At 38.1% G+C, this 23087-nt stretch overlaps 1 protein-coding gene across 1 annotated transcript in view; it reads right to left on the bottom strand.

Moving 5' to 3' along the window:
- Window positions 1–21421, bottom strand: part of f5 (coagulation factor V) — a 41643-nt gene extending 20222 nt beyond the window's left edge. Inside the window, exons 1-12 of the mRNA XM_034123634.1 lie at window positions 21210–21421; window positions 19262–19344; window positions 17220–17342; window positions 12524–12736; window positions 9766–9921; window positions 7431–7652; window positions 6838–7003; window positions 4383–4563; window positions 2629–2725; window positions 1976–2181; window positions 504–651; window positions 169–381 (exon numbers count right to left, since the gene is read on the bottom strand). Coding sequence (XP_033979525.1) covers window positions 169–381; window positions 504–651; window positions 1976–2181; window positions 2629–2725; window positions 4383–4563; window positions 6838–7003; window positions 7431–7652; window positions 9766–9921; window positions 12524–12736; window positions 17220–17342; window positions 19262–19344; window positions 21210–21370 — 1969 coding nt within the window. The 5' untranslated portion in view covers window positions 21371–21421. The remainder of the gene's footprint in view (window positions 1–168; window positions 382–503; window positions 652–1975; window positions 2182–2628; window positions 2726–4382; window positions 4564–6837; window positions 7004–7430; window positions 7653–9765; window positions 9922–12523; window positions 12737–17219; window positions 17343–19261; window positions 19345–21209) is intronic.
- Between the last annotated feature and the right edge of the window lie 1666 nt (window positions 21422–23087).

Raw genomic sequence — 23087 nt, 5'->3', positions numbered from 1 at the left:
TTTGCTTGTATTGTGTCGATTATTGGGCCAATATTCTAACTCTTTGCAGTATTCTGTATAATAACTATCTGCTATCTCATTCTCAAAATATAGGTATCCCTACAGACAAAATAATTGCACACACATATTTTAACTTAGAAAAAGAAGCCATTGAATGCCCTTACATACCTAAGTTGTCCATTTCCATAGTGATAGTCTCTCCGGTCATTGGGTAGAGACTCAGAAAGTCCTCTGTCCGCCCATTCACCTCAAATGTGTGTCCGTAGAAAGTAGCTGTCTGGATGTAGTCCTGCGCTCCGATGCTGGACATGTGCCATGTTGCAATCTCACCGTTACAGAAACCTAAGTGAGGTCCGCTTTCAAACACGTACCCATTGATCGCTGTGAGGAAAAGGTGAATAAATATCAGTCATCTGACGGCAATGCAGTAAGTTTTGCAGTATTAATGGAGTTCATATATCATAACTTTTAGGATAAATTACTATCAGATGGCAAGAACTTACAGTGCATGACATTGGACTTAATAAACTCCGGGTCTGCCTTGTTGACTTTGGATCGATCACAGAATTGGCGAATGTTGTCATCCAGGTACCAGCTCTTGTTCTCGTCGAAAACAGCCAGCATAGCATGCTGCTCCTTGTCTGCCTTCAGCTATAGAAACAAAAGTATATTCTTTATTGATAAAGTGAACCAGATTAATGAATATTAGGCTTTTCTTTCAACATATCTAGTAGGAAAAAGGGGCAACTTCCAGGTCTGAGAAGTCAAGCCAAGTGCCTTATATCTGCCTTCTCTTTTTTGACCAGAAGGGGGCTCATTCAAGAAAATGCCCTACTTTTCACTTGATTTATTGCCTCAGTTAATCTTTTTCTTAAACAGTTTATAGTCTCAATCTCTAGTTTTAAACCTTCCTTAATAGAGTTGGATGTTCATTTAGTAAATGATGGTCCCATTCAGAGTAACAAAGGTGATAAAGGGTCACAAGGCTATCTTGTGATTGAGCTGCCACCACAGTGCTGTGGTGCATATACTCTTTTGAAGGTGTGTTTAAGTTCTATTGAAGTCTATGTTTCCTAAGAACAAGATGGCGATGCCCAAAATGACCAACAAGGTTTCAAAACCATTGTCCACAAACTAATGGGCACTTGTATGCAATCTGATGTATATACAGTAAGACTGATATCGATATTTGTTTCATCAAGATCACAAGTTATTTATGCTATTTTTTTTAAAGTATAATTTTGTTTTTTCAAGATAACAACATATAGTCATAGGCCATTATATTTAATTTATAAAACAGAAAATTATCTTTGGACATTTGTTATTTTGAGATATTGACAAAAATAACGTTCTCGTTATTATCACGGAAGGGGAGTAGGAAAAGTGTAACACAAAATAAACCCATGAAACATCTGATCGAAACACTTTTGTTACTGTACATTTGTAATTCAACACGTATATTTTTTACGTTTTTTTAATGCTATTTAATTTTTTATTGAGATGTTTACATTTTGGAATGTTTATTTCTAGTCTTTTAATTTGTATTGTACAATTCCATGTCTTTTTATGCTGCTGCAAAGTAAACATTTCCCAAATTGGGATGAATAAAGTACATTTTATCTTATCTTATCTTAACCTCTTGAGCACGGGGCTCAGGCTCGAAAATGACATGCCCAGAATGAATGACTATATCTTCACTTCTAAAAGGGGTATATGAATAATCTTTTGTATCAAAGCAATGATACACCTGTGAGTTGGCTGTAGAAGTGTCAGAATCAATTTAGATATTGCTGTGTCAGAGTAAATTCAGATTGAACATAGTAAAACGTTTCAATTCTAATCTCCGTCATTACTTATAGTGAAAACCACCCGTAAATGATGGGATAGTAGCCCAGAACCCTTAGGGATCCAAACCACAATATATCACAAGTACCCTGTGTCAAGATAGATGCTAATTCATGTCTAATCTTGTTACCTGCACACCCCTGACATTCAGCGAGCGACTCTTGCAGATGAGGATCTGTCCGATCAGTCCTGAAGCGATGTCTCGTGGAGCGTCCACAGCGCTGTGGTACAGACGGGTCAGACATCTGGAGTCTCCGTCCAGAGGCTCGTCCTCGTCCACCACCCTCCAGACGTAGGTGTGTGTCTCGCCTGGCTGAACCCCGTGAGACTGGTTTCCTGGAAAACACATTGAGATATACCTCTTCCAGTTAATATATAATATAATAATTAGAAGAAGAGTGGCAGGGGGTTATGTTGAAGAAGTAAATGCTGCTCATGAATCATTCATGGTGCCTACTTATCACTTTATGATGAGCACTGTCCAATTAAATGTTCTAATAGTCGACATGATTTGGATTAAAAGCCCTGGATAACTAAGGGCTTACAGAATTCTTGTAAGAAGAAAAATAATCTTTATAGATATGTCATAACATTCAGAACAACTACTGCTAAAAGCAAAACAGAAAAAATACAGTAAAACTTGGATAATGATGATACTAGTGAGAATTGAAAGTTAACCCCAAATTAAAAGCCATATTAAACATTTCAAGGGAGTTTGCTGATCTAATATAATGAAAGCAAAGTGCGTAAAAAGTGTTTGTGTTGCTGTGAGGACAGATTTACCTCCTGCTGGGTAGTTGACGCCCTCATCTGACTTCTCGATGGTCAGACCATGAGGATAGATGCTGTACGGTCTGGAGGCCAGGTTCTTAAAAACTATCTGTAAAAAGAACAGGAGTATGTATGATGGCCAGAGATGGAAAAAGTACACATCCTTTACTCAAGTAGAAGTACAGATACTCGTGTTTAAAAATACTCTGGTAAAAGTAGAAGTACTGACTAAACTTCTTTACTCAAGTGAAAGTAAAGAGGGCTTTGAAATGTACTTCAGTAAAAAGTACCCATAACTAGCAGCTGTTTTAAAGAGTACCTGACCTCCCTTTATATTAATAGAACAATAATGTCATTGTTAGCTAATGAATGTTTCCATGCTGAACAACGGCAACATGACAACGTTTTCATTGGTCCCTCTTCTTTAGAGAAGACCAGGAAATGATGGATACACGGATCGTGTTCAAATCAATAGGCACGCAATGACTCTAAATAATAATGATCACGCCACCAAACACACATTCAAACTAAAGGAACCAGCCTGTTTGGAAAATGTAAGAAGTAGAAAGTACAGGTATTTGGGTTCAACATGTAAGAAGTAGAAAGTACAGGTATTTGTGTTCAACATGTAAGAAGTAGAAAGTACAGGTATTTGGGTTCAAAATGTAAGAAGTAGAAAGTACAGGTATTTGTGTTCAACATGTGAGAAGTAGAAAGTACAGGTATTTGTGTTCAACATGTAAGAAGTAGAAAGTACAGGTATTTGGGTTCAAAATGTAAGAAGTAGAAAGTACAGGTATTTGTGTTCAATATGTAAGAAGTAGAAAGTACAGGTATTTGGGTTCAACATGTAAGAAGTAGAAAGTACAGGTATTTGTGTTCAAAATGTAAGAAGTAGAAAGTACAGGTATTTGTGTTCAAAATGTAAGAAGTAGAAAGTACAGGTATTTGTGTTCAACATGTAAGAAGTAGAAAGTACAGGTATTTGTGTTCAAAATGAAAGAAGTAGAAAGTACAGGTATTTGTGTTCAACATGTAAGAAGTCAAAGTAAAAAGTAGTGGAGTAAAGTACTGATACCAGAAAAATGTACTTAAGTACAGTAACAAAGTATTTGTACTCCAATACTTCCCACCTCTGATGACGATAGAGATAAATATCATGTATGAAGTCCAGAAGGAAAGTATTGGGATTGGACAAGATTTGACATTTGGCTCTGTACCCACAGCCATTTCATTGAAATATATAGGGGGTGCTGAATGAAGAAAATCTGATACATCTTCAATATTTAGTTTAGTTTCCTACATATTTAGTCTATTGTCTAACTCATTCGACAACATTGCGAGTCATCTTATATATAATCAAAATCAAAATGTAAAATCTAAATTTAAACCTGAAAAATCTAAATGTCAATTCAAAATATTAAGTCAAAGTCTAATTGTTAAATCTAATGGTACACGCTGTGTCTACTTAAATCTGATAGTCTTTATATCCAAAGCTGATTAACACTCTAGGAACTGTAACTATATTTATACACAGTACCCCAATTCCAGGAGAAGACATAAACACATACTTACATCTCAAATATTGAGTTCGTTTTAGAAAATGATGTGGTTTTTTTATGCTATTTTCCAGTCCTACAATTAATTGTCTGCTGATTTCTCCGGGCCTTGTGTTATGTAACGACGGTCATAATGAAAGGCAGTTATAACGTTGCTGATAAGATGCTTTTACACTTAATTTATATTGTTATTTGATATGTCCTCACCTTGATAACGTCTCTGATTTGCGCCTTGATGACCGGACCGAGGATCCCGAGCTCGTTCTTCCTCTGCTTCGTCTCCAGCCTCTCAGTGAAGGACTCGTTTGTGTACAGCGTGTAAACCGCCTTCTTGTATTTCCTTCCTATGCGTGACGCTGACTGTTTCAGGTACTGGAGCTTAAAGTCCCTACACAGAAGATAGAAGGTTTTATAACATTTTGAGACATTGATATAGCTTTAAAAAGAGACATAACACTGCATTTCAAGCTGCGTGGCTCCAGTGTTTCCAATCAGGGCAAAGATGAGAAGTTCTCTTAATGTATATGTAATTCCATTAACAGTGGAGAAGAAATGGAAATCCTGCATTTTTTAAGCTTACTCTTCTTTTAGTGTATTTTAAGAATCAGTAGGCTAGATTTTCTTTCTTTTTTGAGCTTATGTTACCTTTTTAGACCGTTCAAATGTGTTTATCAGATGCTTCCATTGCATTGTCTGCTGTCTTATGATGCAAACACACCTTTTCTCAAATCGTTCTCATTATTTAATTAACATTTCTTGGGGCAAGCTATTAGGCAGAACATTTTTAACAAATTGTACTTTTTAAGAGGACATGTTCTGATCATGTTCAGGTGTATATCAGTATGTAGTGTCTCTACTTTAAAGAGTCCTCTCCTGCTGATGTTCAGGTGTATATCAGTATGTAGTGTCTCTACTTTAAAGAGTCCTCTCCTGCTGATGTTCAGGTGTATATCAGTATGTAGTGTCTCTACTTTAAAGAGTCCTCTCCTGCTGATGTTCAGGTGTATATCAGTATATAGTGTCTCTACTTTAAAGAGTCCTCTCCTGCTGATGTTCAGGTGTATATCAGTATGTAGTGTCTCTACTTTAAAGAGTCCTCTCCTGCTGATGTTCAGGTGTATATCAGTATGTAGTGTCTCTACTTTAAAGAGTCCTCTCCTGCTGATGTTCAGGTGTATATCAGTATGTAGTGTCTCTACTTTAAAGAGTCCTCTCCTGCTGATGTTCAGGTGTATATCAGTATGTAGTGTCTCTACTTTAAAGAGTCCTCTCCTGCTGATGTTCAGGTGTATATCAGTATGTAGTGTCTCTACTTTAAAGAGTCCTCTCCTGCTGATGTTCAGGTGTATATCAGTATGTAGTGTCTCTACTTTAAAGAGTCCTCTCCTGCTGATGTTCAGGTGTATATCAGTATGTAGTGTCTCTACTTTAAAGAGTCCTCTCCTGCTGATGTTCAGGTGTATATCAGTATGTAGTGTCTCTACTTTAAAGAGTCCTCTCCTGCTAATGTTCAGGTGTATATCAGTATGTAGTGTCTCTACTTTAAAGAGTCCTCTCCTGCTGATGTTCAGGTGTATATCAGTATGTAGTGTCTCTACTTTAAAGAGTCATCTCCTGCTGATGTTCACGGGTATATCAGTATGTAGTGTCTCTACTTTAAAGAGTCCTCTCCTGCTGATGTTCAGGTGTATATCAGTATGTAGTGTCTCTCCTTTAAAGAGTCCTCTCCTGCTAATGTTCAGGTGTATATCAGTATGTAGTGTCTCTACTTTAAAGAGTCCTCTCCTGCTGATGTTCAGGTGTATATCAGTATGTAGTGTCTCTACTTTAAAGAGTCCTCTCCTGCTGATGTTCAGGTGTATATCAGTATGTAGTGTCTCTACTTTAAAGAGTCCTCTCCTGCTGATGTTCAGGTGTATATCAGTATGTAGTGTCTCTACTTTAAAGAGTCCTCTCCTGCTGATGTTCAGGTGTATATCAGTATGTAGTGTCTCTACTTTAAAGAGTCCTCTCCTGCTGATGTTCAGGTGTATATCAGTATGTAGTGTCTCTACTTTAAAGAGTCCTCTCCTGCTGATGTTCAGGTGTATATCAGTATGTAGTGTCTCTACTTTAAAGAGTCCTCTCCTGCTGATGTCCAGGTGTATATCAGTATGTAGTGTCTCTACTTTAAAGAGTCCTCTCCTGCTGATGTCCAGGTGTATATCAGTATGTAGTGTCTCTACTTTAAAGAGTCCTCTCCTGCTGATGTTCAGGTGTATATCAGTATGTAGTGTCTCTACTTTAAAGAGTCCTCTCCTGCTGATGTTCAGGTGTATATCAGTATGTAGTGTCTCTACTTTAAAGAGTCCTCTCCTGCTGATGTTCAGGTGTATATCAGTATGTAGTGTCTCTACTTTAAAGAGTCCTCTCCTGCTGATGTTCAGGTGTATATCAGTATGTAGTGTCTCTACTTTAAAGAGTCCTCTCCTGCTGATGTTCAGGTGTATATCAGTATGTAGTGTCTCCTATAGAACACATTAAAGGAAAGGGAAAACCACCAAAAGCAAAATCATAAACACAAAGGTCATATTTTGCCACTGAAGTATGTCTGGTAGATTTGATAAACTGTCCTTATATGCACTTGTAAAAAATGCTAGGAAATGTATGAAATGCTTCTTACTCGTCAACGTATTCCGGCATACTCGGGGCGTAATCCCAGATAATTTCCTCCGCAGCGATGTAGTATTTCCACACCTTGCTGTGTCGTTTTTGCTCGATGGTCATCCTTCGATTGGGCACACTGAAGCCGTCACACTTCTTCACCTCCAGGAAACCATGCATGCCAACTGCAAAAACACAGATTTGTTCTTGTAGATTATTGTAGTAAATGTATCATTAAGTCTCATTGAAGTATATCACTTCCTTCTCTGGTTTGATTTTCCCGTGGGTTTTTGTTTTTAAAGCTACGGACCCAGAATCAGCACTTCTTTAACAGGGCTGAAATAGAGGGATATGAGGCTAGAAAGGGTGATCTGTTTGGTATTTTGAGCAAAACACTTCATAGACATCTTTTTTATATATCTGAGACCAGAGATGGCAAAAGTAAACACATCCTTTACTTTACCAGAAAAATGTACTTAAGTACAGTAACAAAGTATTTGTACTCCACTACTTCCCCCCTCTGCCTGAGACCTATAATATATGCCTAAATATAGTACAATAGGAGACCTTTAAGTTACATTGGTTAGGTGTGTGTATGTTGTGAACCCGTACCCTCCATGTGCTTCATGGTGTGAGAGGACAGCATCCAGCGGCCCCTGTGCAGAGCCACCATGCTGCAGGAGGCCGTGGAGCCGCTGATCAGACCCACTGAGGACACTTTGTGGCCGTTGTGCTGCAGCACCTGACCGTTCAGGTGCACGGAGAAAACCTCAGGGTCTGAGCTCATGGCCAGCAGGTGCAGACTCACAGAGGCATGGGCACACACACTCACATCTGCAGAGAGAACAGGAGGGTTATGTTACCTCTAGATTTCTTGTTTATGCAGGACATCTGGAGAGTGTCTTCATGTAAGACAGGGGTGTCCAAACTTTTTTCACCGAGGGCCACATACAGAAAAATATACAAAGGGCTGGGCCAATCAATAGAGGTTTATTGCCTTATAAGTTCAGTTATGAGTTAGCAAAATCAATCAAATGTAGGTAAATGATACTTGTGAGTGTTAGCAGCTCATTCCTTAAAACAGAAGATTGATTATAATAAGGAGAAATAGGAAGGGTGTATTTCAAGCTTGTTATGTAAATAAGTCATTGGGCTTGTTTCTCATCAACTTAGATGTTAAAACATATTTTCAAATTGAATTGACTGAATTTATTGTAAAGTGGTCTTATTAACACATGAATACTACTGTGTAATATATGTTTACAGATATATTTAATAAGTACAATACAAGAAAAGCTCAAGTTTCATTTGTGGGCCGTATTCCATTATACTTTTTGAATGTGCTGTAGTTTGGACAGCACATTACATTTCATTTCATTTAGCTGACGCTTTTATCCAAAGCGACTTACGTTTATTAATTACAGGGACATTCTCCCTGGAGTAACTAAGGGCTAAGTGCCTTACTCAAGGGCACACTAGTGGTGGTGTTCCAGGCGGGATTTGAACTCACAACCTTCCGATCTTCAGCCCATCTCACTATCCATTAGACCACTCACTATCCATTAGACATCTGGAGAGTGTCTCCTCTCTGACTGTACAACGTGACGTGCAACACTGTCCATTAATCTGTTCCTATAAACAGCGGTGGGAGATTGTTTATTGGAGTAAATCCAGACACAACAGTGAACTAATACACGAGGAAAGCTCCAGTAAGTAAAACAAGGGAGTTATTGAAGTTTGATGGATTAAATAAGTGATGATTCATTTCACAATGAGGTGTAGTTACATTTCATTAAACCTGGAGCCTTAATCTAAAGCAGAAAGTTCAATCAACCGTGAGGATACATTATCATTACATTTTTTAAATATTGATACCCCTTGGAGTGCATTATTCCATTTAGAGACTTCTTATGAAGCGCTAAAATAATAACTTGATTGGACAAAAGAAAAGTAACTTACAAGAAATCCGTCAAAGTTAAAATTGTAATTGGTTCGTTCTTTTTTATCTGATAGGTTATATTAAAGGGGACCTATCATGCAAAATGCACTTTTGTACGTCTTTTCTACATGAATATGTGTCCCCGGTGTTCCAGGGAACTCACCAAGTGTCAGAAAACACAACCCTCTCTATTTTCCTCCATACCCAAATCTCTAAAAAAGGGGCTGCAACGGATCTGATAAAAACTGATCCAGATTTGAACACTGTCCTGACGTCAGGACAGTGGCGCTACGGCTATTGGGCCAACTCCACCAATCAGGAGGAGACAGCCACGGACATTGCCGTTCGAAAGCGCTGGAGACGCTGTAGTACATATGCCAGGCCAGTAGATGGTGCTGTTCTCACTGAATCAGCCCTTGCAATAACAGAGCTAAATGAGGCATGGCTAAAATGCATGATCTGAAAAAAAAGTATAAATATGCCTTATATAGGTATGGTCCTACACTATATTATTCAAATATAGCATGATAGGTCCACTTTAAGTTACACTAAATTATAAAATACCTTTTAAAAAGAGGTAAAGTCACCACAAAATATTAAAACATCATTATAATTTTTCCTTTTAAAGCATGTGTGACAATCTGCTGTTTTTCCAAATTAAAATTAAACTCAATATCTCAGGGTTATGAAATGTTTGTTGGAAAATAACAAGACATCAGAAGACAGTTTCTCAAATCTGGCTTACCATTGACAGGATGACTATTAAGATAAATGAATGATTGAAATATGTTTCTGTCCTCCATGCTTTTAATTATTGAACTAAGTACAAGTCATTGGCAAGTTGTTAAGACTACTTTCTACTTTAATATACCTGACGCACTGACTGAGGTTTGTCTATTAACCAGGACTCAGTCTAATGGGTCCTGACGTTTTCAAAATCTGTCAAGGATACAAACTAAACGGCTCACTGTGTAACTATATAAGTAATACATGAATAAACATGCTCACCAGGCAGTGTGCCCATAGCGTATCCGTTGATGGTGTACTTCACATGGTTGGCGTGGATCTTCGGTGTGTACTTGCTCTCTCTTTCATCAAAAACCCCAAAGAGGAACACGTACTCATGCTCGACTCCGATCTGAATCCCCGACTCATCCAGACTGCCTAAGAGAACCAAGAAAGAGAGCAAAATATTATGCAAAAAACACTTTTTCCTGTCTCTTCTACATCAACATGTGTCCCCTCTTCTTCATGTCTCTTCTACATCAACATGTGTCCCCTCTTCTTCATGTCTCTTCCACATCAACATGTGTCCCCTCTTCTTCATGTCTCTTCTACCTCAACATGTGTCCCCTCTTCTTCATGTCTCTTCTACATCAACATGTGTCCCCTCTTCTTCATGTCTCTTCCACATCAACATGTGTCCCCTCTTCTTCATGTCTCTTCTTCATGAACATGTGTCCCCTCTTCTTCATGTCTCTTCTACATCAACATGTGTCCCCTCTTCTTCATGTCTCTTCTACATCAACATGTGTCCCCTCTTCTTCATGTCTCTTCTACATCAACATGTGTCCCCTCTTCTTCATGTCTCTTCTTCATCAACATGTGTCCCCTCTTCTTCATGTCTCTTCTACATCAACATGTGTCCCCTCTTCTTCATGTCTCTTCCACATCAACATGTGTCCCCTCTTCTTCATGTCTCTTCTACATCAACATGTGTCCCCTCTTCTTCATGTCTCTTCTTCATGAACATGTGTCCCCTCTTCTTCATGTCTCTTCTACATCAACATGTGTCCCCTCTTCTTCATGTCTCTTCTACATCAACATGTGTCCCCTCTTCTTCATGTCTCTTCTACATCAACATGTGTCCCCTCTTCTTCATGTCTCTTCTACATCAACATGTGTCCCCTCTTCTTCATGTCTCTTCTACATCAACATGTGTCCCCTCTTCTTCATGTCTCTTCTACATCAACATGTGTCCCCTCTTCTTCATGTCTCTTCTTCATCAACATGTGTCCCCTCTTCTTCATGTCTCTTCTACATCAACATGTGTCCCCTCTTCTTCATGTCTCTTCTACATCAACATGTGTCCCCTCTTCTTCATGTCTCTTCTACATCAACATGTGTCCCCTCTTCTTCATGTCTCTTCTTCATCAACATGTGTCCCCTCTTCTTCATGTCTCTTCTACATCAACATGTGTCCCCTCTTCTTCATGTCTCTTCTACATCAACATGTGTCCCCTCTTCTTCATGTCTCTTCTACATCAACATGTGTCCCCTCTTCTCCATGTCTCTTCTTCATCAACATGTGTCCCCTCTTCTTCATGTCTCTTCTACATCAACATGTGTCCCCTCTTCTTCATGTCTCTTCTACATCAACATGTGTCCCCTCTTCTTCATGTCTCTTCTACATCAACATGTGTCCCCTCTTCTTCATGTCTCTTCTTCATCAACATGTGTCCCCTCTTCTTCATGTCTCTTCTACATCAACATGTGTCCCCTCTTCTTCATGTCTCTTCAACATCAACATGTGTCCCCTCTTCTTCATGTCTCTTCTACATCAACATGTGTCCCCTCTTCTTCATGTCTCCTCTACATCAACATGTGTCCCCTCTTCTTCATGTCTCTTCTTTATCAACATGTGTCCCCTCTTCTTCATGTCTCTTCTACATCAACATGTGTCCCTTCTTCTTCATGTCTCTTCTACATCAACATGTGTCCCCTCTTCTTCATGTCTCTTCTACATCAACATGTGTCCCCCTCTTCTTCATGTCTCTTCTACATCAACATGTGTCCCCTCTTCTTCATGTCTCTTCTACATCAACATGTGTCCCCTCTTCTTCATGTCTCTTCTACATCAACATGTGTCCCCTCTTCTTCATGTCTCTTCTACATCAACATGTGTCCCCTCTTCTTCATGTCTCTTCTTCATCAACATGTGTCCCCTCTTCTTCATGTCTCTTCTTCATCAACATGTGTCCCCTCTTCTTCATGTCTCTTCTACATCAACATGTGTCCCCTCTTCTTCATGTCTCTTCTACATCAACATGTGTCCCCTCTTCTTCATGTCTCTTCTACATCAACATGTGTCCCCTCTTCTTCATGTCTCTTCTTCATCAACATGTGTCCCCTCTGTGTAAAAAGACTCTGAAAGTTTCAGGAACAAAGATTCTCTCTCTTTTTGTCCTGATCCATTTTTATAAAAACCTGTCTGAAAATGAGCTGATCAGATTTTGGCCACTTTATGATGTCATAACGATGTTTTGTCTTGTGTAACCATTAGCCAATCACCAACCAAGGTAACCCCCCCCCCCCCCCTCAAGGTTCAAGGTTCAAGGTTCTTTATTGTCAAACTAACATAGCTACAGAGTAATTATGTCGTTGAAAATCTTATGTCACAGGCTTCTCCAACAATGCAACATAATAATACAGATAGTAAAAGTAATACAAAAAGAAAAATAGTTCTAAAATAAAGTGAGTATGTGGAATAGTGCAGTACGAGTCTATATACAAGTTATTGGAATGATATATATTAGATAGTAGATATATATTACATAGCAGACAGAGAATCAGCTCTTTGGAAACAGGGCTGAAACAGAGGGGATTATGGGATGCTGCAATGATCTGTTTGGTGTTTCAGCCAATCAGAGACAGGTTCTGGATATATCTGAGACCTGTGATATATTGATGACCAACAGTATAATAGGGGACCTTTCATGTGCAGCAAAATTGTTTAAAAAGCATGTATTTCAGTTTCTCTTCTCACCAGGCTTGCAGATGAGTAGAGCTCCAATGAGGCCGGAGTTGTAGTCCTGAACTACGTCTTTGTGGGAGACGTAGCTGTAGGTGAGACAGGGGGAGTCGCTCGGCTGAGGAGAAACATCGGGCGTCACCTCCCAGTAATAAACATGTTCACTGTTCGGCTGCACCACGTCGTCCTCTTTCTCCTTCTGAGACGTGTTGTCAAAGTAGTTAGCTCCTGAAAAAAACAAAAAAACAAATAGAGTTTGAAAAAAACAAAAAACCCTAAGTGCATAATGAAGATCTCCATTTGACTCCTTACTTTCAGAGCATAGTGACATTACTCTGTAACTCTTGTGCTCCTATTGGCTTGTACGTGATAGGCAAAGGGGCGGGACATCTCTAAGCGGTTGACCAATCACAACAGAGCCAGCCAACTAACCAATCAGAGCAGCTCTGGTTTCAGACAGAGGGTGAAATGAGGTGCTGCAGCACAGGCAGTATGATACAAATAAAGAGCTTTTTGAACATTAGAGCATGGAGACATGTAGAGACACTACATACTGATATACACCTGAACATCAGCAGGAGAGGACTCTTTAAAGTAGAGACACTACATACTGATATACACCTGAACATCAGCAGGAGAGGACTCTTTAAAGTAGAGACACTACATACTGATATACACCTGAACATCAGCAGGAGAGGACTCTTTAAAGTAGAGACACTACATACTGATATACACCTGAACATCAGCAGGAGAGGACTCTTTAAAGTAGAGACACTACATACTGATATACACCTGAACATCAGCAGGAGAGGACTCTTTAAAGTAGAGACACTACATACTGATATACACCTGAACATCAGCATGAGAGGACTCTTTAAAGGAGAGACACTACATACTGATATACACCTGAACATCAGCAGGAGAGGACTCTTTAAAGTAGAGACACTACATACTGATATACACCTGAACATCAGCATGAGAGGACTCTTTAAAGTAGAGACACTACATACTGATATACACCTGAACATCAGCAGGAGAGGACTCTTTAAAGTAGAGACACTACATACTGATATACACCTGAACATCAGCAGGAGAGGACTCTTTAAAGTAGAGACACTACATACTGATATACACCTGAACATCAGCATGAGAGGACTCTTTAAAGTAGAGACACTACATACTGATATACACCTGAACATCAGCAGGAGAGGACTCTTTAAAGTAGAGACACTACATACTGATATACACCTGAACATCAGCAGGAGAGGACTCTTTAAAGTAGAGACACTACATACTGATATACACCTGAACATCAGCAGGAGAGGACTCTTTAAAGTAGAGACACTACATACTGATATACACCTGAACATCAGCATGAGAGGACTCTTTAAAGTAGAGACACTACATACTGATATACACCTGAACATCAGCAGGAGAGGACTCTTTAAAGTAGAGACACTACATACTGATATACACCTGAACATCAGCAGGAGAGGACTCTTTAAAGTAGAGACACTACATACTGATATACACCTGAACATCAGCAGGAGAGGACTCTTTAAAGTAGAGACACTACATACTGATATACACCTGAACATCAGCAGGAGATGACTCTTTAAAGTAGAGACACTACACACTGATATACACCTGAACATCAGCAGGAGAGGACTCTTTAAAGTAGAGACACTACATACTGATATACACCTGGACATCAGCAGGAGAGGACTCTTTAAAGTAGAGACACTACATACTGATATACACCTGGACATCAGCAGGAGAGGACTCTTTAAAGTAGAGACACTACATACTGATATACACCTGAACATCAGCAGGAGAGGACTCTTTAAAGTAGAGGCACTACATACTGATATACACCTGAACATCAGCAGGAGAGGACTCTTTAAAGTAGAGACACTACATACTGATATACACCTGAACATCAGCAGGAGAGGACTCTTTAAAGTAGAGACACTACATACTGATATACACCTGAACATCAGCAGGAGAGGAGAGGAGAGGATATGGCCCCTTTAATTACGTGCCATTGCTCAACAGGAGTCTGAGGAAATGATGGACTTTCCCGACATATTTATATCCAAAAATAATGAAGGCTTAATGAAGGCTTTCCTGTTCTTTAATTGTGACTTCCTCTGCCTTCTGGCTTTTGCATTAAGATCAAATCAACTAGTGCTTAGTGTAAATTCCCTACATCCACAGTTTCTCTCTCGTGGACACAGACAGTGATTTCCTAGGACTCAGCAGAGCTTCCTGTTGGACTTCAGAACCGTCTGCCTCTCCGGGTTAATATGTTATAAAAAAGACAAATAAGCTTGTTTGTTGTGTTGGCCAATCTTGTGTAATTATCGGAATCAGTAACAAAAAATCAGTGACCCTAAGAGACGGACTGTGGAGCTGCTGATTTAAGGTTTCCAACAGCTGTCAGATACAGAGCTGGGAAGTAGTGGAGTACAAATACTTCGTTACTGTACTTAAGTACATTTTTCTGGTATCAGTACTTTACTCCACTATTTCTTTTTCTGATGACTTTTTAATTTGACTTCTTACATGTTGAACACAAATACCTGTACTTTCTACTTCTTACATGTTGAACACAAATACCTGTACTTTCTACTTCTCACATGTTGAACACAAATACCTGTACTTTCTACTTCTTACATGTTGAACACAAATACCTGTACTTTCTACTTCTTACATGTTGAACACAAATACCTGTACTTTCTACTTCTTACATGTTGAACACAAATACCTGTACTTTCTACTTCTTACATGTTGAACACAAATACCTGTACTTTCTACTTCTTACATTTTGAACACAAATACCTGTACTTTCTACTTCTTACATTTTGAACCCAAATACCTGTACTTTCTACTTCTTACATGTTGAACACAAATACCTGTACTTTCTACTTCTCACATGTTGAACACAAATACCTGTACTTTCTACTTCTTACATGTTGAACACAAATACCTGTACTTTCTACTTCTCACATGTTGAACACAAATACCTGTACTTTCTACTTCTTACATGTTGAACACAAATACCTGTACTTTCTACTTCTTACATTTTGAACCCAAATACCTGTACTTTCTACTTCTTACATGTTGAACACAAATACCTGTACTTTCTACTTCTTACATGTTGAACACAAATACCTGTACTTTCTACTTCTTACATGTTGAACCCAAATACCTGTACTTTCTACTTCTCACATGTTGAACACAAATACCTGTACTTTCTACTTCTTACATGTTGAACACAAATACCTGTACTTTCTACTTCTTACATGTTGAACACAAATACCTGTACTTTCTACTTCTTACATGTTGAACACAAATACCTGTACTTTCTACTTCTTACATGTTGAACACAAATACCTGTACTTTCTACTTCTTACATGTTGAACTCAAATACCTGTACTTTCTACTTCTTACATTTTGAACACAAATACCTGTACTTTCTACTTCTTACATGTTGAACTCAAATACCTGTACTTTCTACTTCTTACATGTTGAACACAAATACCTGTACTTTCTACTTCTCACATGTTGAACCCAAATACCTGTACTTTCTACTTCTCACATGTTGAACACAAATACCTGTACTTTCTACTTCTTACATGTTGAACACAAATACCTGTACTTTCTACTTCTTACATTTTGAACACAAATACCTGTACTTTCTACTTCTTACATGTTGAACTCAAATACCTGTACTTTCTACTTCTTACATTTTGAACACAAATACCTGTACTTTCTACTTCTTACATGTTGAACTCAAATACCTGTACTTTCTACTTCTTACATGTTGAACACAAATACCTGTACTTTCTACTTCTCACATGTTGAACACAAATACCTGTACTTTCTACTTCTTACATGTTGAACACAAATACCTGTACTTTCTACTTCTCACATGTTGAACACAAATACCTGTACTTTCTACTTCTTACATGTTGAACACAAATACCTGTACTTTCTACTTCTTACATGTTGAACTCAAATACCTGTACTTTCTACTTCTCACATTTTCCAAACAGGCTGGTTCCTTTAGTTTGAATGTGTGTTTGGTGGCGTGATCATTATTATTTAGAGTCATTGCGTGCCTATTGATTTGAACACGATCCGTGTATCCATCATTTCCTGGTCTTCTCTAAAGAAGAGGGACCAATGAAAACGTTGTCATGTTGCCGTTGTTCAGCATGGAAACATTCATTAGCTAACAATGACATTATTGTTCTATTAATATAAAGGGAGGTCAGGTACTCTTTAAAACAGCTGCTAGTTATGGGTACTTTTTACTGAAGTACATTTCAAAGCCCTCTTTACTTTGACTTGAGTTAAGAAGTTTAATCAGTACTTCTACTTTTACCAAAGTATTTTTAAACACGAGTATCTGTACTTCTACTTGAGTAAAGAAGTTTAGTCAGTACTTCTACTTTCACCAGAGTATTTTTAAACACGAGTATCTGTACTTCTACTTGAGTAAAGAAGTTTAGTCAGTACTTCTACTTTTACCAGAGTATTTTTAAACACGAGTATCTGTACTTCTACTTGAGGAAAGGATGTGTGAACTTTTGCCATCTCTGCCTGAGTGACCCTTAAGAGACGGACTGTGTTACAGAGCTGCTGATTTAAGGTTTCCAACAGCTGTTAGATGTGTATACTTGCAGCTGAGTTAACATGCTCTCACCCTCTGACTGCTTCCCGTAAGCGACTCCGTGAGGGTGGATGCTGTGCGGTCCGCTGGCCATGTTTCTGAAAGTGACGACGATGGTCTCTCCCTCCTGAGCCCTCAGAGTGGGTCCCAGCAGACCTGTGGAGAAAATACACAACATGAACTTTATTTGGATTTTGAAGCACATTGAAGTATTTTTTTTGGCACATCATTATGACACACAGGGATAATAATGTGCTGACTCATCACATCAATCAGCAATGTAAAATGTCCCCGTCGGTCCATATGTTAAGTGTTAATGTGTTAATTGTCATATTCATAATCAAAAAACATTTTCACAATGTCATTATTAATTTCCCCTCTGCTCTGAATGACGTATTTGAATGTATGAAACAGAAAGAATTGATCCAAAACAATAGATAAACACACTAAAACGTAGAGATATGTGCGAAATGTGAATGTTGTGGTTATTATCATCATCTAATGCAAATGGTAAGATAAATGTTATGCTTTCCAATAAAGGAATAAACATGCAACTGTGTTTTCTCAGATACTGGAAAGCAAAAAGTACTTTTCAAATACCAGGACAGTAATGTAAAGTCACGCTGACTCAGTATTGACTTTTATCAACCAGGAAATATAACGTTGTTTTCATATTCATAGTAAAAAAGCAATATCACAATGTTCAGTAATTCCTTCTTTGCCTTCCTCTCTCACTGACGTATAAATAAAGGAAAGACAAGGTGTAATGGAATAAATACAAAACAATAAATAGAGAAAAACATGCACATATATGAATAAATAAATAAAATAAGACTTCAAAGGAACATTAATCGATAGCAAAAATCAGTTTTCCACTAAAATAATTTAAAATCGTTAGCAATTTTACAATATATTGGAACTTGTATATGGCCCACAGGTAGTCATGCTCACTTATTACTTACTGTTGTTTAACACCAAACATTATATCACCTTTGAGCCATATAATCAACGTTGCTATTGTCTTATTCACATCTAAAATAACAAAGCAATATTTGCTAATTTTACTCTTTATACTTTCCTATGACATTTTTGACTAGCAGATGTTATTCGTTACGAAATATCCTGAGAAGATACATTTATTTTTGTACTAATTAGAAGAAGAATTGAGGATGTATTTGATTAGGCTGTTAAGTATTTTCACATATATTGTGATTAGTTAGAATAGAAGGAACTGTCAAATAGTTAGTCTGAAATGTACCAAACTTACAAAACATTTCACAAACATTTCTAGACAATTAATCTCAAATTGACAGCCGGTTATATAACTTACTGTTCTAATTTATGAGCTGGTGGCACATTAAAAGAAAACACCTCCCATACTAAATGTGGGTTTGTAATATCTCTACGTGCATAAAGGACATCTTCTTTTCAGTCGTGTTAAGTAATGTATACTCAGTAATAAGTGAGTATACTAACTTTGTAGCTGTCCTACATTGGTGTTTTATCCTATCTTTGACTTGCTGTGTTTTATGCACATTTTGTAGTTGTATTTTGTATTGTGTACTGTCTGTAAAGCACTTTGTACATCCGTGTTGAGAAGGGTGCAATATAAATGTACTTACTTACTTACTTAACGGCTTTAATATTCATCAACACAGACTCTACAAGTCTCCACTGGAAGCATGAGCACTGTTCATATAAACAATAAATCCTAATTTGGTTTTTAATTATGATAATTGAGACCACTGTCTGACATGTCTCCGCAAATCTCCGTTATGTGTTCATTTGGTGGTGACCATGATATGATTCATGGTATTAGACACAGTCAAAACACCAATCAGTCAAACTATTATCTACACTTTCTTTGTTTTTAGGCAAATGTATACTCATTTATTTATTTTTATTGACAAACTGAAAGAAATCAGAAGCTAGGTGTACCGTATCTCTATCTCCCCTGTAATTACAAAGTCATTTTAAGGAGACCTTGAGGTACATATTTAGAAAATGAAAGGGTGTAAACGTGATTTTTGTAGACAGGAGAAGTGTTTCTGAGAGCCAGACAGACGGAAACTTACCTAACCAGGAGGGATGAGTCTTAGCCTGCCTGAAGCCTTTGTCATACTCCCGAAAGACCACTTTCTTATAGGTGGGACCGAACCTACCAAAGGAATGAAAACACCAAAGATGAATCAGACATGAAGAAAGAACAACTCACTTCTTTATTTAAAAACAACAACAACACCCTGTGAAAGTCCTCCATTCAAACACATACAAGTATATAGGAATTAGGACTTTCAGTATAAAAATGTAACGTATTTATTGAATGTGTTTTACTTATATATGTGGTGTTTCTGGATTAAAGGTGGGGTAGGTAAGTTTGAGAAACCGGCTCGAGATACACTTTTTGTTATATTCCATGGAATGCTCTTAACATCCCGATAGCAATGAATATCTGAAGTGCTTTGACAAAAAATCCATAAAAAAATGTCATCTGTGGAAGCTGTAGTACTGTAAAAAGCACGACCAATCATCTGAGCCGGCCCGGCTAAAATAACTGGATGGCCTACCTGCCTGTCAGCCTTCCATCTGTGCACAAACTTATCTCGTGCCCTCATTGGTCATGTGCGCGTTCGTGTGTGTTGGAGGAGGGGCTCTGTAAGGAAGTGGCAGATTTTTTCCGGTTGTGTATTTTCAAATTCTAGCGATCTCGAGCTGGTTTCTCCAGAATTACCTACCCCACCTTTAATATATACAGTCTATGACCCCACCTTTAATACTGCTGCATAAATGTTTATGTTGCATGTTACTGCTGAAGATTGTTAACGTACTTATTTTAGAGAACCACATATCTATAAAAGTCAACAGTCCTGTTTTCGGCTTTATGATAATGCATTTTCCAGCTGACCTAAGAGGCTTTTAAAAGACTATATTTAACTTAAAGGATTTTCTAAACACATAAAAAACATTTTATCCTTCAGTTTATGACAAACATTTGAGATAATGTTGATATTCATGTGTTTTACTGGAGAGGAAAGTGCATAAAAACTGTTATTGTGAAGTAACTAAAGCTGTCTGATGCAGTGGGTTCACAAGTCATACTTGACTCGGAGATGTTTTTGGTATAAAGTTGAATAAACTAGAAGCACTCATGTAAAGTTTAAATTAATCCAACGTGTACGGAAGTGCAGAGCAGAGTTCATATTTACATTCTACCACTGAGAGCAGAACAGAGAGAAAACACACGTCGTTCACACAGCAGCGTATCAACAAGATATGAACTCACATGATGCAACTCTGTGTGTGTGTGTGTGTGTGTGTGTGTGTGTGTGTGTGTGTGTGTGTGTGTGTGTGGGTGGGCGTGTGTGTGTGTGTGCGTGTGTGTGTGTGTGTGTGTGTGTGTGTGTGTGTGTGTGTGTGTGTGTGTGTGTGTGTGTGTGTGTGTGTGGACTGTTACAGAACACTTTCTTAGTGACGTTGGGTGTACAGAATTTAAATTAATAGTAATTTATATAACAAGAATATTAATAATACTACTTCTACTACTACTACTAATAATAATAATTATAACTGTACACTTCTTAGGTGAGCTTAAATGAACATAATTGTATATATAATAATATGTATAATAACAAAGCGCTTCTAAAATGAGGTTATCGGTGGAAAGAATTTAAATAAATAATAATTTATATAATATATTTATTTGAACAGAACACTTGTTATATGAGTTTTGGAACAGAATGTCAAATATATATAATAGTAATAATAATTAACGATAAAAATATGATATGAAAACAAGGATTTCAATTAAAATAATTAATAATAATAATAATAATAATAATTCATTACATTTATTTTTGCGCTTTTCCGAATGCCCAAAGCGCTTTACATTAAATATTACACATATCAGACATGTTAAAAATATAGCTGCACGTCTAATATTTTTAATTTGTGATAAAGACGTTATCCATTTTAGGATGAATAAAGCATTTTTCTGATTTAAAATCCTTAATCCTCCACCAGTACCTGTGAGGGTCATTCTCAGCGTAGTCCCAGTCTATCTCCACAGCAGCGATATAGTAATGTCTCTCCTTTGCTGTCGGCTGCACTGCGTTCACATGGAGGACAGTGAGGAGAACCAGGACAGGCAGGAAACCCCTCGCTCCAACCCACAAACAGAGCCTCATCTCTGGGTACAATCCTCCAGGTGAAGACGGTCCTTTCTTACAAGTGAAGAGAAGCTCTGATCTGACAGAGAGGACTGCTCTGTGCTTTATCATCTGTCACTGACACACACACACACACACACACACACACACACACACACACACACACACACACACACACACACACACACACACACACACACACACACACACACACACACACACACACACACACACACACACACACACACACACACACACACACGTTTAAACATTGTGTCCCAGGGCAATGAACTGTGTCTCTCTTGTAATTGAAACCTTATGTATTTTGCTGTGAGTCATCCCTAAGGGGTGGGCTTTTCCCCACCGTCTTTTAAAAAAAGAAAGCACACTGAGGTTGTGTGGTGCAATTTGACGTTGAAGATTCTGTGACCTCAAAATCTCCCTGGAAAATGACCTCATAATTTATAGGAAGCATTACAGTTTATGAGGGGGAAGGAGCCTATCCCAAACTTTAGGTAAACATCTGGGCGGACTTCATTTCATCACTAACACACTATTTATGAGAGACTGGCTATTTAACTTCCATGGTTTATATACATATTTTATGATATAATATTTAACTTGATTACTTCTTGTGCTTATATAAATATTTTATTCTTATTTTTAATGTATTTTATATTTGGAAATCCTTGCTTTAACATTTTATACCTATATACATATTTTTGTTTTATTTTATTCTTATTTTTTATTGGACATTCCTACTTTAACTTCTTATGTTTCCAAGAGTATTTTATAATATTATATTTTATGATTTGGTCTGTCTGTGTGTGTGTGTGTGTGTGTCTGTGTGTCTGTCTGTCTGTCTGTCTGTCTGTCTGTCTGTCTGTCTGTCTGTCTGTCTGTCTGTCTGTCTGTCTGTCTGTCTGTCTGTCTGTGTGTCTGTCTGTCTGTCTGTCTGTCTGTCTGTCTGTCTGTCTGTCTAGTGGCTCAGTCAGTAGGGGGCTTGGACTGTGAGCCGTAGGGTCGCCGCCGGTTCAAGTCCCCGACCAGACCTAAAAATATGGAGTGTGGACTGCTACTTGGAGAGGTCCCAGTTCACCTCCTGGGCCCTGCCGTGGTGCCCTTGAGCAAGGCACCGGACAACCCCCCCCCCACTCCCATTGCTCCCCGGGCGCTGTACAATAGCTGCCCACTGCTCCTAGTATAGACTCCTGGTACTAGGATGGGTTAAAAGCAGAGAACTAATTTCACCGTGTGCTGGGGGCTCTGCATGTGGGACTATTAGAGAGGGTTTCATCCCTCCCATTCTTCTATCATTATTTTTTCCCTCTGCTTTCACTTTATTAAGATTTTATTTTGCTGTTACTTTAACTTTATCACTGGTTTTATTAGTCTAATGTTGGTTAATTGTATTTCCCCCCTGGCCCTTTTAATAGTTTTAAATCTAATAACCTAATTAAATCACTTCGTAATTCAATCCACAGACCTTCTGCTCAGATGAGAAGAGATTAACAAGTTAAAGTAGCCTAATAACAAAATAACATTAAATACAGTTTCATATTTCAGATTAAATATTTATTAATTACACAATTTAGTTTTGATTGCCTTTTATTCATAAGGCTTTTAATAGTGCTACTATTATTGTTTTTAATTATTGATTTAAAAAAAAAAAGGACAATCGATATTCCGCGTGCACAATCACAAATCACGTGTACGTTCAGTGCGCGTAGGATGA

The sequence above is a fragment of the Trematomus bernacchii genome, unplaced genomic scaffold (assembly GCF_902827165.1).
Source record: "Trematomus bernacchii unplaced genomic scaffold, fTreBer1.1, whole genome shotgun sequence".
Lineage (NCBI taxonomy): Eukaryota > Metazoa > Chordata > Actinopteri > Perciformes > Nototheniidae > Trematomus > Trematomus bernacchii.
Note: the sequence above shows the minus strand (reverse complement) of the source record. Positions and strands in the feature narration are given on the sequence as shown.